Raw genomic sequence first — 14069 nt, 5'->3', positions numbered from 1 at the left:
TTCGCCACTCCCTCCTCCAGCCCTGTCCCCAGCCCCGTGTACTGGAAAGGATTCCCCTGTCCCAGCTGTACTGATAAATATGGAAACTCCATCTTTATTGGCTGTATAAACATCTCTGGTCTGTACATACATTTCATACATCATAGTGCAGGGCCTGAAGGGAGGGCCAAAGTGGAGGCCCCCACAGTACAACAGCTCACTGCTTGCCCTAAAGCCCTGCCCACTCTCCCCAAACTCCTGCTCCCTCTCCCTCCTGGAAGCTACTGTGTAGGGAGGGGTCGGGGTCAAGAGGCTAGGAGACAGGAGGGCTTGGTGGGGGAGGACATGTGTAAGTGCTAGATCAAACACTGAAGCAAAACAGGCAATGGCGCAGGCAACAAGCAGGGTGCGGGTGGGGCAGGGGAGCACGGGCTCTCACTGGGCTCTGGGGCCCTGCCCTCACCGTGTGGGAGAGAGAGGCTCTGTGGTCTCAACCTGCATCCTCAGAACTAGAGACAAAGGTGCCACAGGTGAGCTGAGGAGGCCCAGAGGGAGACAGCAGCAAAGGCTCCATCCCGGGACCTTCAGCCCCTCTCTCTACATGTCACGGGCACCATCTACGTGTGTACAGCTGGGGGAGCCAGACGGGGTTCTCGGGGGACCATGGTGCCCCAGCAGGTCGTGAGGGAGGAAGCTGGCTCTGGGGGGAGAGAAGAGAGGCCCTCGAGTAGTCTTCTAGGGACAGCATTCAGTGAAGGAGAGTGAGGGCCCTAGAGAGCCCCCCAGCCCAGCCAGGGGGGTGACAGCAGCAACTGGTTCACACAATGACGAGGACAGGGAACAGAAGACAGCTGCCCTGGAACACCGGTCAACAGGGAGGGCTGTCCCGCTCCACTCTCTCAAGTCTCAGGCCCAGCAGCAGCTGAGACAGAAGCACTCACTCCTTTCCCCTCACACGCGCCAGTGCGGAAGGGGGCACGCCCATGCCCCAAACCAAGGGGACCTGGCCATAGAGCACCACCCTTCAGGCCTGTTTCTGTCCAACCAGGGTCTCTCGCCCAGGGACTGATGACTGGGGCAGCCCTGGGGCAGAAACGTGGGCATGGAGGAGCTTGGCAGGGGCCTGATCTGGTAGGGGCAGAGTGCCAACACGCCCCCTGGGGCCTGCTGGGTAGGCAGATCCTCAGGGAGTCAGGAACTCCGTACCTGGTTCTGCAAAGGGAGGGGACAAAGGGGAGGGGCAGGTCCGGGGAGAAGGCCTAGCCACTCAGGGGGTGCAGATCCACTTTGACTTTTTCCCCACAGCTCAGCATCCCAATGGTGGGGAAGAAGCCTCCAGAAGGTACAACAGCATCCTTCTTGCCAATGATCTTGCCATTCCGAGTGAAGAAAACCTAGGGGTGGAGGAGGAGAGCAGGATGGGCAGCAGGCTCTGCCTGATGCTGGGGCTACACAGGCCTGAAACCCATCCTTCCCAACTCCCGCCACCGCAGGAGAGAGATGGACGGCGATGCAGGAGGTGACCACGAGAGGGCGTCCAGAGGCCGGAAACCAGCCTGTCAACCAGTCTCCCCACTCGGCAAGCCCGCGCCCCTCCCCAGGCTCCGCCCTCTCCTCCACAGGGGCGCCAGCCTGGCCCAGCCCCGGACCCCCGCGCTCACCACCACCTTCTTGCCCTCGTGCTCTTGCTCTATCTCCTCCCCGTCATCTTCCTCTTCCTCCTCTTCCTCTTCTTCCTCCCCTTCCTGGTGCAGATACATGACATTCCGGACATTCCGCACAGCTCGGGCAGTCGGGGACAGGATCACTGTGTCACAGCTGTCGTCGCTGTCACCTAAGAGGCCAGGACACCTGAGCTCCTGCGGTTCTGCCCGCAGAACCCACCCTCTGCCCGGCCAGACAGGTTGGCCACGGACACCCCCACTCACCCTCACTGTCCAGAATGTAGTCCCGGGGGAACATGATTCCACAGCCCATTATGTCCCCTTTGTAACAGCGTGGCCCGAAAGGGTCCCCCACGCCACTGCCATGAAAGATCTTCCCGTCATCTGTTGGGAGGAGGGGAGACTACACGCACCTGCAGGAGGGGCTGATACCCTACACCCCCAGAGCCCGCCCCGCTAGAAGCCCAAGTGCCCCTCCTTCCCTCTCTGGCCCCAAGGAAGGGAGGAGAGAAAATGAGGGCACCAGAAGAGAGACACGTCTGTCCCCTCAAAGGGCTGAGGGGGAGCTCCCTCAGGAGCTGATCAGAGAGCGGAGAAGGGCCTGGGGGGAGGGAGAGGTGGGACCAAGAACTCAAGGCTTGTCCTTTCTAAAGAAAGCCCGCAAGGAAATCGAACCAGTCAAAGGAAGAAAATGCAGAATCTGCAGGAAGGGAGCAGAGGGAGCCAACTAAGAGGCCTGGAATGTCCAGTTTGGGCCCAGCTTCCCCGCCCCTGTTCTGCTCCCCTGGCTTGTCGGGCTGGGAGGGAAAACAGGAGAAAGCTAGCAGCTTGGGAAGGGGACAGCAGGGGGCAGCAGGGGAGAGTCTCTCAGGTCAGACGCTAGAGGAGAGGCCCCTGGTGCGGGGTCAGGAAAATGGGTGTCCCTGCACCCCCCACCCCCACAGCCCCTGCTCCCCCAGGGCAGCCCCTCACGCACCTGCATGATAAGCCACAGACCCTCTGCTCCAGCCAGGGTGCCTGTTCTTGGGATAATCCTATGCCAATGTGAAAAAAGGAAAGCTGTGATACCACGCAGAAAAGAAGATGGGAGAGTGGCATCTGAACCCTCACCTTCTGGAACAAGCTACAACCCAGATGGCTGCTCCCACCCCGGCAGGCTCACACCTTCAGGCACTGGAGGTTGCAGGGGGTGGGGGCAGAGTGAGAAGGTGCTGGGGTGCCAGAGTTGTGGGGTGCCCTCACCCCCCATCGAGGCCCTGGTGTGTGTGTGTGGTAGGCTCACAACCCTTTGTCAGCCCCGAGGTGACTAAGGGTCTGTACCCTTACATAGCAGACACACATGACCTTTCTGTCTCAGGTTAAGATGCCTCTCTGCAGCCAGGCCCCTTCACCTCCCTTGGAGCTCCCAGCTCTAGACCAGAAGCCCCAGAGCTGAGCATCCCCCGGGCAGAAAGCCAGCATTAGTGCCCACCTTCCGGGCCAGCCCCAAGGCGATGTAGCATTTCTCTCCAGGGTCCACGATCTCCACCTCAAAGTAGTGGCTACGGGTGCTGAGTGGGCGCCGGGCCTGTGCCAGCCCCACATCCACGATGCTCTTGCCCTTGCCCAAGTACTCCAGCAGCTGTGGGGAGAGAACCAGGGGTGGGGACCAGGCTGACACCCACCCTGGAAACCTGGTTCCAAGGCTGTCTGGGGACCAGTTTCCTGGTCTCTCACAGAAAGCCCAGCTGAAAGGGAAGTGGTGCTGGAGGCATAAGGAGGGACTCGGTGCTCCCAGCAGGCAGGGGAGAACAGGCATGGGGCGGGGGAGTGGAGGCGGCAGGAGCAGCATGCAGGCTGAGCCCCTACTGAAGACTGCACCCACCTGCCTACTGAGACAAGGACTCTCTCCTTGCTGTGGGGAGACAGGAGAGCAGCCCCAAGATCCCAGTGGCTGGGCGCCAGGACCACACAGGGCTCTCTCGGCCATCACCTCCCTCGGTCACCGTGCCTGCCTGGAAAGGGCCACCCAGGGGCCCTGAACACAGAGAAGAGGAGAAGCGAAGGCTAGGCTAAGAGGAAGCCTAACGGCTTTCTCAGGGTACCTCGGGAGGCCAAGGAGAATGCAGAGGTTAGGGGCCAAGTCCAGACGTCTGAGGGAGGGGAGACAGCTCAGAAGCCACTTCTGCCTGGGATGGGACTGATACAGTTTCTCAAGGTCTTTGTTGTACTTGGCTCTGAAAAGAGCTGTTTGTAGCCTTGTGGGGAGGTGCCGGGGAGCCAGGGACAGACCAGCTCTGCTCCCGCATTCAGTGTGAGGGAGGGGGCCAGGCAGAGCAGGGCTAGAAAGGCAGGCATTCCTGCTCCCAGCCCCTCGCGGCTCTTTTAAGCTGGAGCAGGGGTGTGGAGGGGAGCTGACTGATGGGCTCCTGGGGCTCCTCAGCCCCAGTGATCCTGCCTGGGCAAGACGGGGCGGCAACCCCCAATCTGGGAGGATTTATTTATCAGTTGTCATGGTAATAGTGGCGCCGTGACTCAACCCTGTCCCGTCTGTCCCCCACCCTCAGCATCACCTGGGATTCCTTAATCCCTTTTTAATTAGCCAAACTGCCCCTCAAGACTTTCTTCTACCCTCCCACCCTCTGGCCCTGAAGAAAGCTCACTCCCTGGGGACCTCCTCCACTTCTCCCTGGCAAACCTTGTGTGGGACACTGGCCTCTCACCCCACAAAGAACTCCTGCCTGAACAGGAAAGGCATCACGCTCGCCAGCACCAGCACCCGAGCCTCCGTGTGTCTTCAGCAGAGGGAGAGGCCACATCCTCACCACCCCTTCAGGGAGGCACTGGCCCACCCTCACCCTGGAGCCCCGAAACCCTGGCACAGCAAGTCCATCCTCCCCTCCGCCCCAGAGAACCGCAGGCAGGCGGGGGTCGGGGGCACCAGGAGAAAAGCTGGAGGTTTATGGCAGATCACTGGATCTTTCTCCCCTCCTTCCTCCAGCCAGGACTGTACACACTTCACGGCACCCTGGCTCCGCGATGTCACACTCCTAGGCCAAGTCTCCATTGTCTCACACTGCATTCTTCTATTAGAAAGAGGCCCCCTGAAGGTGGTCTTCTGATTTACCAGGTATTGTGAAGGCCCACCCTGTCTAAATTCTACTTCTGGTCCTCTGGGTGGGCTCGGCTGGGCCTGAATTCCTCCATTGTCTCTCTCCCCACAAGGCTGGGGGTGGGCTTGCAGGGTTATGGGGTCTGATGCACATTAACTAGCATGGACTCCACCCAGTCTGAGCAGCCCCCAGCCCACCCTCTCCTCTGCATTGCTGAACTGGGTGGGGGATCCCACAGCTGCCCTTGACCCACGGCATCCAACTGGCCTCAGTGTAGGAAACACAGTGTTCTCCATTCTCAGAGCCAAAAGACAGCGGATCCAGATCCTGATCCTTGGGAAAAACCCGCCCAACCATTCCCCCTGCCTCGGCCCTGAGGAGGGCAGGCTGCCTTTTTGTTATGGATAGGGTAGGGAGGCTTCCTTAAGCTACAAGGCCAGGAGGATAAAACCCTAACGCAACACACTTATTCGGGCTCTAAAACCTACTCCCCACCCTGCAGAGCAGCTCAGAAGGCACAGCGGCTCACCACCCAGGAGCCTAGGTTCCTTGCACAGTCAGGAGAGGAACCACCACCTGCATCTCCAAAAACGGTGGCAAAGTGAAGTGAGTGCCAAGGGCCTAGTCTGACCCCTGGCAGGTGATAAATGCACACATCGGCCTTTCCTAAACTCAGGAAATGGGGGTTATACTAGAATACCCCAGTGTTCCAGTGCTCCCTAAACATTAACAATCGCCCCAAAGCTACAACAGACTGGAACTGCCAATCACAAAGAAGGAAAGGATCTTTCATCTCAGCCCTTACCCCCCTCCCCCACATCGGAATGGCCGCTGATCATCACCGTTTCCCTAGGATACTCCCCAGATGACTCCACCCAGATGACCAACTGCCTCCCTCCCAAGGCTTTCTCCTCAAACAATGCCGCTATCAACATCTTTGGTGGGGGTAGGGGAACTCTTTCCTTAAGGCTCTCAAGACCCCCTACACCTCCCTCTACACACAACAGAAGCCTCGAGAGGCCAAACAGTTCACCCCCACAGAGCAGAGGCTGCAGACCAGAGTGCAGAGAGCCTCCTGCACCCCACCCCTCCCTCATAGCGGCAGCACCTACTCTTTGCCTCCTCTCCTGCTGCGACCCGCCCTCGTCTTGCCAGCAGAGACCCTAATCCCTCTTGACAGGAGCAAGGGAGGGCTCAGTGCCCCGAGGGCCTAGAAGCAGCTGAAACACGAACCAGGAACGTGCTTCCCACCGGCCAGCTCAGGCCCCAACAAGGTCTCCTCCTGGGTTGGGTCTGGGGAGGACCCCTGAGAGGGTGGGGCCTCATTCACCCCACTTTGTGTACGATAGCTGTTGCCCTGTCACTAAGAAATTGTCAGAGGAGCTATGAACGGAAATGAGGAACAAAGAATGAGTCTAACCCCCCAGCCCTACCTACTGCCCCTCGCCCTCAGCATGTCACGTAAGCACACTGCACAAGGCCCGGGGATGGGGATGAGGGGCAGCCTTCCCCATCTCGGAGCGAACATTGCAACAGCAACTCTTCAGCATCCCAGAGCTCTGCGAAGGGGGCGCTCTCTAGGAGGGGAAAGTAAGGCAGCAGGAAGCAGGGAAAGACTGCCATCTGGAAAGAGCCAGGTCTGTCCATATATAGATCCTCAGATCAAACAAACACAACTAAATATTAACAATTGTTAATCTAGGCAGTGGAGACCCAGGGGGCATTTACTGTGCTACTTTTTCAGCTTTTCTGTATGTTGGAAACTTCTCAGAATGAATTGTTAGGGTTAAAAAAAAAAGTCTGGAGTTTAAGTCTCTCTTCTGTCTGGGGAGAACCAGTGAGAAAGGAGAAGAGAAGATAACTGACACTACAAAACTGAAAGAAACAGGAGTAAAAGACTTCCAAGGTGGCCAAGAAGACTCACCTGGCTAATGACACTAGACAAGAAAATCTCTGGGAAAGTGGGCTTAAGCCCAGGAACTCTGGACTCATCCTGTGCGACGGGGCAGGAGAGACTGGCTGCAATAGAGTGGGCCTGGGTAGAAGGCAGCATGTATCAGACAGTGGGAAAGGTGGGGGGAGGGGGCACAAGGAGTATCTAGGCTTAGTTCTGCTACTAATTCACTGTGACATTTGATCAAGTCTCTTTATTTTCTCTGGGGCTGTTTTCTCAGCAGTACAAGAGGATACGTGGGAATGTGTGGGCAGTCACACAGCTGGGGCGGGGGGGCATGGTTTGAGGAGCTACCAGCATCTTGGGTCTTGGAGCCAGGGATGCTAAATGTCCTGCCCATTAAGAAACTGTCTCACTTAAGATGCCCACAGTCTCCACACTGAGAAACCTGGGCGGGATGGCATCAAAGCCTGCCCCAGATTGCCCCAGACTTTTACGGTTCCACAGGGTGCTCTCCTGGGAACATGATCAGGGCAGGAGAAATAGGCTGCAACCACAGCAGAGGTCAAGGTCCCTGGGAAGGGCTCCGTACAGAGGGGGACGTAAAAACAGGAAGGGCAGAGGGGAGAAGCAGCTGCACTAGACATCTTTAGAAACAGGAGGCACAGGCGCAGCCCAGTGACCTCTCCCAGGCTCTTGCAGGCTGACACCACTCAGATCACCAGATTGGAAATACAGTGGATGGTCAGAAGGGACACGAAGGAGGAGGCCAGGAGGCAACAGTGGAGATGGTGGGTCAAAGGGCTGGAAGAAACTGGGTAAGTTACCCTCACTTGAAAGATGAGGTGGTTGGCAAGACTAGAAAAGAGGCGTGCCTCAAGAGGCTCATGTCCAAGGCAGCCCCAGAGGACCAAGTACGCAGGGAACGGCATGCCTACCCTGCCAGCTGTCCCCAGCTGGGGCTGGGGCTTAAGAGAAGAGTTAAACTCAATAGCTTACATCTAAGAGAGAAAAAAAGATTCTTAAATATGTGGCCTGAGGGCACTGGGGGAAGGGCAGAGAGGAAGGAAGGCTATTTATAAACACCTACAGGATTCTGCATCAATTAGAAAAGACTGCCTGGGAGGAGCAAGGAGCAGAGTGGGGACAGGTCCAGGCAGAGAAAGGGTGCCAGGAACTCTTGAGGAGAGGTCAAGGATGAGAGCTGGAACATCGCCCTGGCTCAGCCCCAACTTCAACTCTGTAGATGTTGTCAGAATGATGGTGGAAGGGGGAAAGAAAGGAGAGATGAAGATCAGGGAGTGGGCATCTGAGGTCTCCGGGCTGGTGGCCATTGCAGTCCCTGGATCCCAGTGCCAGAAGGGGGTGCAGAGTGTGAGAAGCTGCAGGAATGCACGCTTCCTACCATTTTCCCTGGGTTGGACGCACCTTGCACTCCAGAAGTGGAGAGCCTTGCTCATAACCTACTCCCACCCCCCACTGCTTCTGTTTTGCTATCAAAGGCTGAGTTAAAAACAGCCTGGCTTGGGGTGAGAAGGCCAGAGGGTGGAGGAAAAGGTTGAGCCGGGAGTGGGAGGGCAGCAGAGGGACAATTCCACGTGGGAGGCCTGAGCAGCCCACCAGAGGTCAGGGCCAGACCCCTGACTCAGCAGCCATCCACTTCCAAGCTAGCATGAGGCACAGAGGCTAAGTATGAAGAATTTCCCTCCCTTGAGGTCTATACACTTCCAACCAAGTTTAAAATCTAGACAGGGGACTAACGCAGGTATGATGAGATGTATGAAAAGGCCAGCTTTGGAGGGTCAAGGACTCTCACTGAATCATCATCCGCCTCTATTCTCATCCTATAAAATGTGGGAAGGCCAAAGAGACTGACATGGATGCTTACTCAAAAAAGCATCTCGAAGAACCTCTCCCAACACGAGTAGGATTTATGATGACACCTACCCCACATCGCAGCGAATGAAAAGCTGGGCCAGCTGGGCTGGGTTCAAGCCAAAAGGGAGGTCCAGGCATCCAGCCTCTCCAAAATCAGCCCCGCCTCTCAAAGGCAGACAGACGTTCAGGGCAGCAGCGTGCGCCACCCTGGGGACTGAAGGAACCAAAGAGGCAAAGGAGAGCTACTGCTTTCCCCAAGGTTGAGTGATGAGCCTGAGCTCTCAAACAAAAGGGAAGGTGGGAAAGGAGGACCAAGGCTAAGGGAACACAGACCTGCACGCAAGGACCGTGTCATGGTGCCAGGCACTGCTGCTCAAACTCTCACTTTCCAAAACCCTACAGAAGACACTGTCTTCACTGCCTATTCCAAGCAATCCTAAGAGCCGCTGGGGCCCCAGGAGTTCCGCCCGGCGCCCTCCACCCACTGCCCCTTACTTACGGTTCCACAGACTCGGACGTCATGCAGCCGGCCCCACTCATCCTCGTAACTGTCCACCATCATGACACTGTCATCCTCGCGGCCCAGCTCGGCGTTGAGGTGCAGCCGTACCTCCTCCCCCAGCGAATGCATGCCCACTGCCGGAAACAGCCCGTCCGGGGACATGGGCATGATGGTGGAGCCCACCTGAGTTGTCAGGAGAGAAGGAAGGAGGGAGCTGCCGCCTGGCTCACTTTCCCCACGGCTCATCTAATTCTCACAAGCGGACTTTTGAGAATGATGCAACCAGTCATCACCACACACACTGACAGGAGAACAAAACAGAGGTACAGAGAAGTTTGGACAAAAGCTGCTGAGCACTCCTGGCTGAGCAAGCAATCCACAGAGCTAGAAGGCAAACAGCAAGTCTCTCGACGTGCCAAATACTTTTGATACATGTTGAGTGTGGACTGCAGCAGGAAGAGAGCTCAGGATAGATGCTAAGGGAGGAAAACCCCTCAGCAGAGAACTGAGAAAGCGATTTCCCTGGGCAGGAGGTGGGGCTGGGGAGGAGAAGGAAGACAGCCTGGGTCTCTCCTATGTGTTCTTATCCCAGCCCTCCACCATCACTCGCCTTTGAAGAGGGAAGGAAAGGAGAAGTGAAACAAGGAACACAAAACACAGAAAAGACATATCCTCAAAAGCATTCAAGTCAAACGTCCCAAGACGACCTCCAGCTTACGGAGCCAGGCCATAAACTCTCCCTCTTTTTTCCTACTCAAAACCTTCCTCCACATCACCCCATTCTGTACCCCCTCAAACTCTGCCCCTCCTCCACTGCATAAACTTGCCCCTCTGTGTCTATCACCTGGGGACAGTCCCAGCTTCCCCTGGGTGAGGGGAGGGTCTTCTACATGCAGGAGAGCCCAGGAGAATTTAAGACTGAACTGAAGAAGATGGGAAATGAGCCCAGGGGGCCCTGGGCTGGCCCCAGCCAGCAGACTCTTTCATAGCACTCACACAAGTCCCTGGACAGCTTCAAGCATTGAAATCCCACTCAGGATGTCCCACTTACCCGCTTCCCATTTTTAGTGAAGAAGATCTGGGCAGTCTGCACATCAAAGGACACTGGCTCAATGCCACAACCAATCCGGTCCCCAGAGTTGCACTTTGACCCAAACTGCCGACCCTTGGCTCGGCCATTGTAAAGCCTGTAGAGAGGGCGGAAAGACACACTATCTGAGCCTGGCCTCCCAACTTCTCCCCAGTACTCCTGCTCGCCATCACTCTGCAACACCATCTACCTGCGTCCTCGTATGAGCTCCACCCTCCCCTTTAAGTCTGCAAGCCTCCAAGGAGAGTCAACAGGCCACCTTCCTGACCTGATCAGAAAAATCTAGGAAAATACCCCAAGACCAGTGAAGGAATGGCCAAAGCCACCCTGAGGTAGTCCCTTGTATCTAAGATTCCCAAATCTGCAGAAAAGGGGTTGGGTGCCACAAGAGGCAACTCACTTGCCATCATCAGCATGGTAGGCCACAGAGTCAGGCAACCAGCCAGGCTGGTGATCCAAGCTATAGTACTGAGGGACCAGTCCCACAGCAATGGTGCCCCTGACCCCACTGTCCACAATCGACACCTGGAGGGAGGAGAGCAGGGCACAGTTAGCACAGAGGGGAGCAGACATCAAAGGGGCTGAGGCCCAAAGAGCCAGGAGACAGGGGATCAAAGAGAAAGGATGCCCAGAGGAAGAACGGGGGAAAGTGAGGGCCCACTTTACCACAATTACTTACAAAATAATTTCCAAGCTATGGGAAAAGATAGGAGACGGAGTAGATGCCGGGCTTGGGTTAGGGTGTGAGAAAAGACATGGGTCAAATTCTACCTAGGTGAAGGGCAGGAGAGCCAAAGGGACAGGGTGACAGGACTCTACAGTGCCTCTCAGATTAGGCATCGTGATATTCTGGGCCCTTTTCCCAGCCAACAGGATAATCCTGATGGAAAGTTTAAAGAACTAGGTCAAGAATCCAGTAAAAGAGCTCCCTGGAGCTAAACCATTTCACCCCCTGCTCTGCCCACCCATAGCCTTGATCACCTCAAAATAATTGCTGTCCTTTGTCAGGGGTCGAGAAGCCACATAGCAGCCAACTTCACCAGAGTTTCCATGGTAACTGAAGGAGAAATGAAGAGGGAGGTCCATTAGCATCCTAGCCCAGGAGTTTGGGGGAGTGCCTTAGTGTCCCCAACCCCCACCCTGTGAGGGCCAGCTGAGAGGAGAATCCATCTGGTCACACTGGGGTCATCTGCACAAACACCATAACAAGATACTTGAGGTCACCCGCTGCCTCCAGCAAGGGTCAACCTATACCAGACCACTGCACGCCTGGCTTACGCACTGCCAGTGGGGAAGAGAAGGAGAGCCTCCCAGAGTTGCCTATTAGGCGGTCTCACACCCTGTCTAACCTCAATCCTTCATGCTGCAGCTTCAGCCCTTTTCCTCTGGCTCTGTCCTCAGTGGAGTTTGAGAATGGCTAGTCTCTATCCTCTGGACCAAAGCCTTTCATAGATTGAAAGAGTTATTCACTCCCCACTCCTCAACTTTCTTGTTTCCAGGCTAGATAGCACTACTTCTGTCCCTCTTCCAGTGACAATTCTGTGAGAGAATTCGGTTCCAACGGAGTCAAGGGAGAGTTTCAAGCCAGAGACAGAAAACAAACACACAAACCAAAGGGTTGGAAGGCAGTGAGCAGGATGCACTACCGGGCCATTCTTCCCAAAACAGGAAGTCCACTGCCTTTGAAATGGTCATTCTTTCACCAAACCCAACTCAAGAGATGCAGGCAGGAGACCCAGGCATCGCACAGACTCACTGGAGTCCTCTCGACAAGACAGTTGGGCAACTCCTGAGACCCCAGCAGCCTCCATCTCTGACATGACTACTTCCGATGCAGACCAGGACAGAGGGACCCAGAGACACAGGCCCAGAGGGGTGCAAGGTGAAGAAGCACACTGCTCCATCAGAAAGGCCTCCAGAGTCCACTGCATCCCCATGCAGTATAGACAGGTCTCTGCTTCTGCAAAAGCCCCTTTTCATCTCTGAGATCTGACATAGAAAGGAAAATGTGAAAGCCCTCCCTGAAACTCACCTCAAAGTGTCTCCATCTACAAGAATATGCTTGAACCTCTCCTGATATCGGAAAGCCCGGACCTCTCGAATCTCCCGGATCCGCCGGCGCCAATTCAGAAACCGGTAGTGCAGGTTGAGGTCATCCATCTTGTTCATGAGAACAAACCTGCCAAGGGGAGAAGGGACTTGAGGAAGAGGAAGCAGGGCCCTGAGCACCTTGGCCAGTTCTACCTAGAATGCAGAAAAGACTCTAGACTTGAAGCCAGTTGCCTAGATTGACCTTAACAATCCCCACCCTCGTCCTTTTATTCAAACATTTACTGAGCTCCCTATACGTGCTCCTGCTGTCCAAGGTGCTATGGATACAGCTGTGAACAAGGATGGGCTGCCTATTCTCAGAGCGCTTCCATTCTACCTAGACAGCGCAGGAATAAGCAGAATGACATGATGAAAGAATAACAAGTTGAACTCTATGAGATGAAAAGGTGATTGGCATGTGACAAGCCCAAGAAAGAGCTTCCCAGGCAGAGGGGACAGCCAGAACACAGGTCCTGAGGTGCAAGGCAGCTGGCATGATAGGAAAATAGGTCAGGTGGCTGGTGTGCAGGGAATGTGAGGCAGAAAAAATGTACCAGAAAAGGATGGAAGGAAGGTAGGGGCCAGATCAATGCTCTACAGACCATGTTAAGGAGTTTGAATTTTATTCCAAGTATGATGGGAAAGCTCTGGAGGGTTTTAAGCTCGGAAATGATATGTTTCTAAGGCTTATCTGATTGTAAAGATCATTCAGGCGGTTGGCTGGAGACTAAACTCATCACAAGATGAGCAAAACAGAGTGGCAAACAATTAATCAAGAGGCTGCAGCTGCTGTTCTAATGAGAGATGGCATCCACAAAGACGGTAGTAGAGAAGATGGAGAGGAGTAGGATGACCCAGGTATTTAAACCAACAGTGCTAACGCATAGATGAATGAATCTTCCCCAAAGTGACAAAAAGAGGGGTTACTTTCTCTTCCCATATCCCAAACCCTGGGACAAAGGTTCCATCAAGGCCTGACAGTGTCCTGCACACAGTAGGGGCTTAGGAAGCTGGCTAGGCTAAATTCACTCCCCATGCGCATATTACAAGCTTCTGCAGTAGCTACAAGCTACTGCGTGGCTCAGAAGGGTAGGCACCTGCGGGGTAGCCCTAGGACTGGCCTCCTAGGACTGGCCTCCTCGGCACTCGGCCAGGGCTCGACCCCAGGTTGATGCTGGCGCCCCAGACCTAGGGGCATCTGCTTGCCTAGAATCCCATAGCCTTGGCACCAGCGAGAGGAGGCTGCACCGGGCCCCGCCTCCACCCGGATCACTCAGAGGAGACCCGGGGGAAAGGAGCACTGGCCCGTCAGTGTGACTACGCCCAGACTCCCCAGGCCGTGCTCTGGGCCGAGAAGGGTCCCCAGAGAGGAAGCCCAGCGACCAGAGCGCAAGGCCCCGCCCCTGACTCCGAAGCCTCCGCCCAGGACCCCCGCCTCCCGCCTCCCGCCTCAGGCTCGGTGGAGACCGACCCGAGGCCTCCGGGACCCCGCCCCCGATCCCCGCCTACCGGGGCCGCCGCGTCCTCCTCATCCATAGGCCTCTCAGCTCCGCACACTAGCTCTTCGGCCGCCGCCACCACACACATCCGGGTCCCCGCCCTTCCTACGCTCCCCGAGACCCGCCCCTTTGGACCCACTCTGGCCAATCTGCAGCGGCCGAGGACGACAGGCACCTTCAGGAGCCAATCGAAGGACGCAGGCCGGACCGGGCGCGGCCCGGTGAACCGGGTACCTAGCGCCGGGTAGGGGCTGGTAAACCCGGGTGTCGAGAGGGTGGTAGGCGGCGACGTGGCGGCCCAGACGCCGCACTGGGCGCCCCGGGCGCTGAGTGGCCGGTCAAGGGGCGGCTCCCGCCCCGTGTGGGGCGGGCGGGTAAGG

At 56.3% G+C, this 14069-nt stretch overlaps 1 protein-coding gene across 3 annotated transcripts; it reads right to left on the bottom strand.

Moving 5' to 3' along the window:
- Positions 1-68: 68 nt before the first annotated feature.
- Positions 69-13771, bottom strand: SPRYD3 (SPRY domain containing 3). 3 transcript variants are annotated; one of them, XM_086399327.1, is made up of 11 exons: positions 13700-13771; positions 12132-12278; positions 11081-11156; positions 10500-10624; positions 10061-10196; positions 9007-9192; positions 3115-3264; positions 2620-2677; positions 1908-2027; positions 1641-1813; positions 69-1373 (listed from the first exon to the last, which is right to left on the bottom strand). In XM_086399327.1, the coding sequence occupies exons 1-11, from the start codon at positions 13720-13722 to the stop codon at positions 1239-1241; spliced, it is 1329 nt and encodes a 442-aa protein (XP_086255453.1). In that variant the 5' UTR covers positions 13723-13771; the 3' UTR covers positions 69-1238. The 3 variants fall into 3 exon arrangements, with proteins under 3 accessions (XP_086255453.1, XP_086255454.1, XP_086255455.1); XM_086399328.1 differs by having other exon boundaries at positions 1647-1813; XM_086399329.1 differs by lacking the exons at positions 9007-9192; positions 10061-10196; positions 10500-10624; ... (1 more) ...; positions 12132-12278; positions 13700-13771 and adding an exon at positions 3508-3984.
- Between the last annotated feature and the right edge of the window lie 298 nt (positions 13772-14069).

This window comes from Bos grunniens, chromosome 5 (genome assembly GCF_055505025.1).
Source record: "Bos grunniens cultivar Pamir isolate PY7600 chromosome 5, Bosgru_T2T1.0, whole genome shotgun sequence".
In the NCBI taxonomy this organism is placed as follows: Eukaryota; Metazoa; Chordata; class Mammalia; order Artiodactyla; family Bovidae; genus Bos; species Bos grunniens.
Note: the sequence above shows the minus strand (reverse complement) of the source record. Positions and strands in the feature narration are given on the sequence as shown.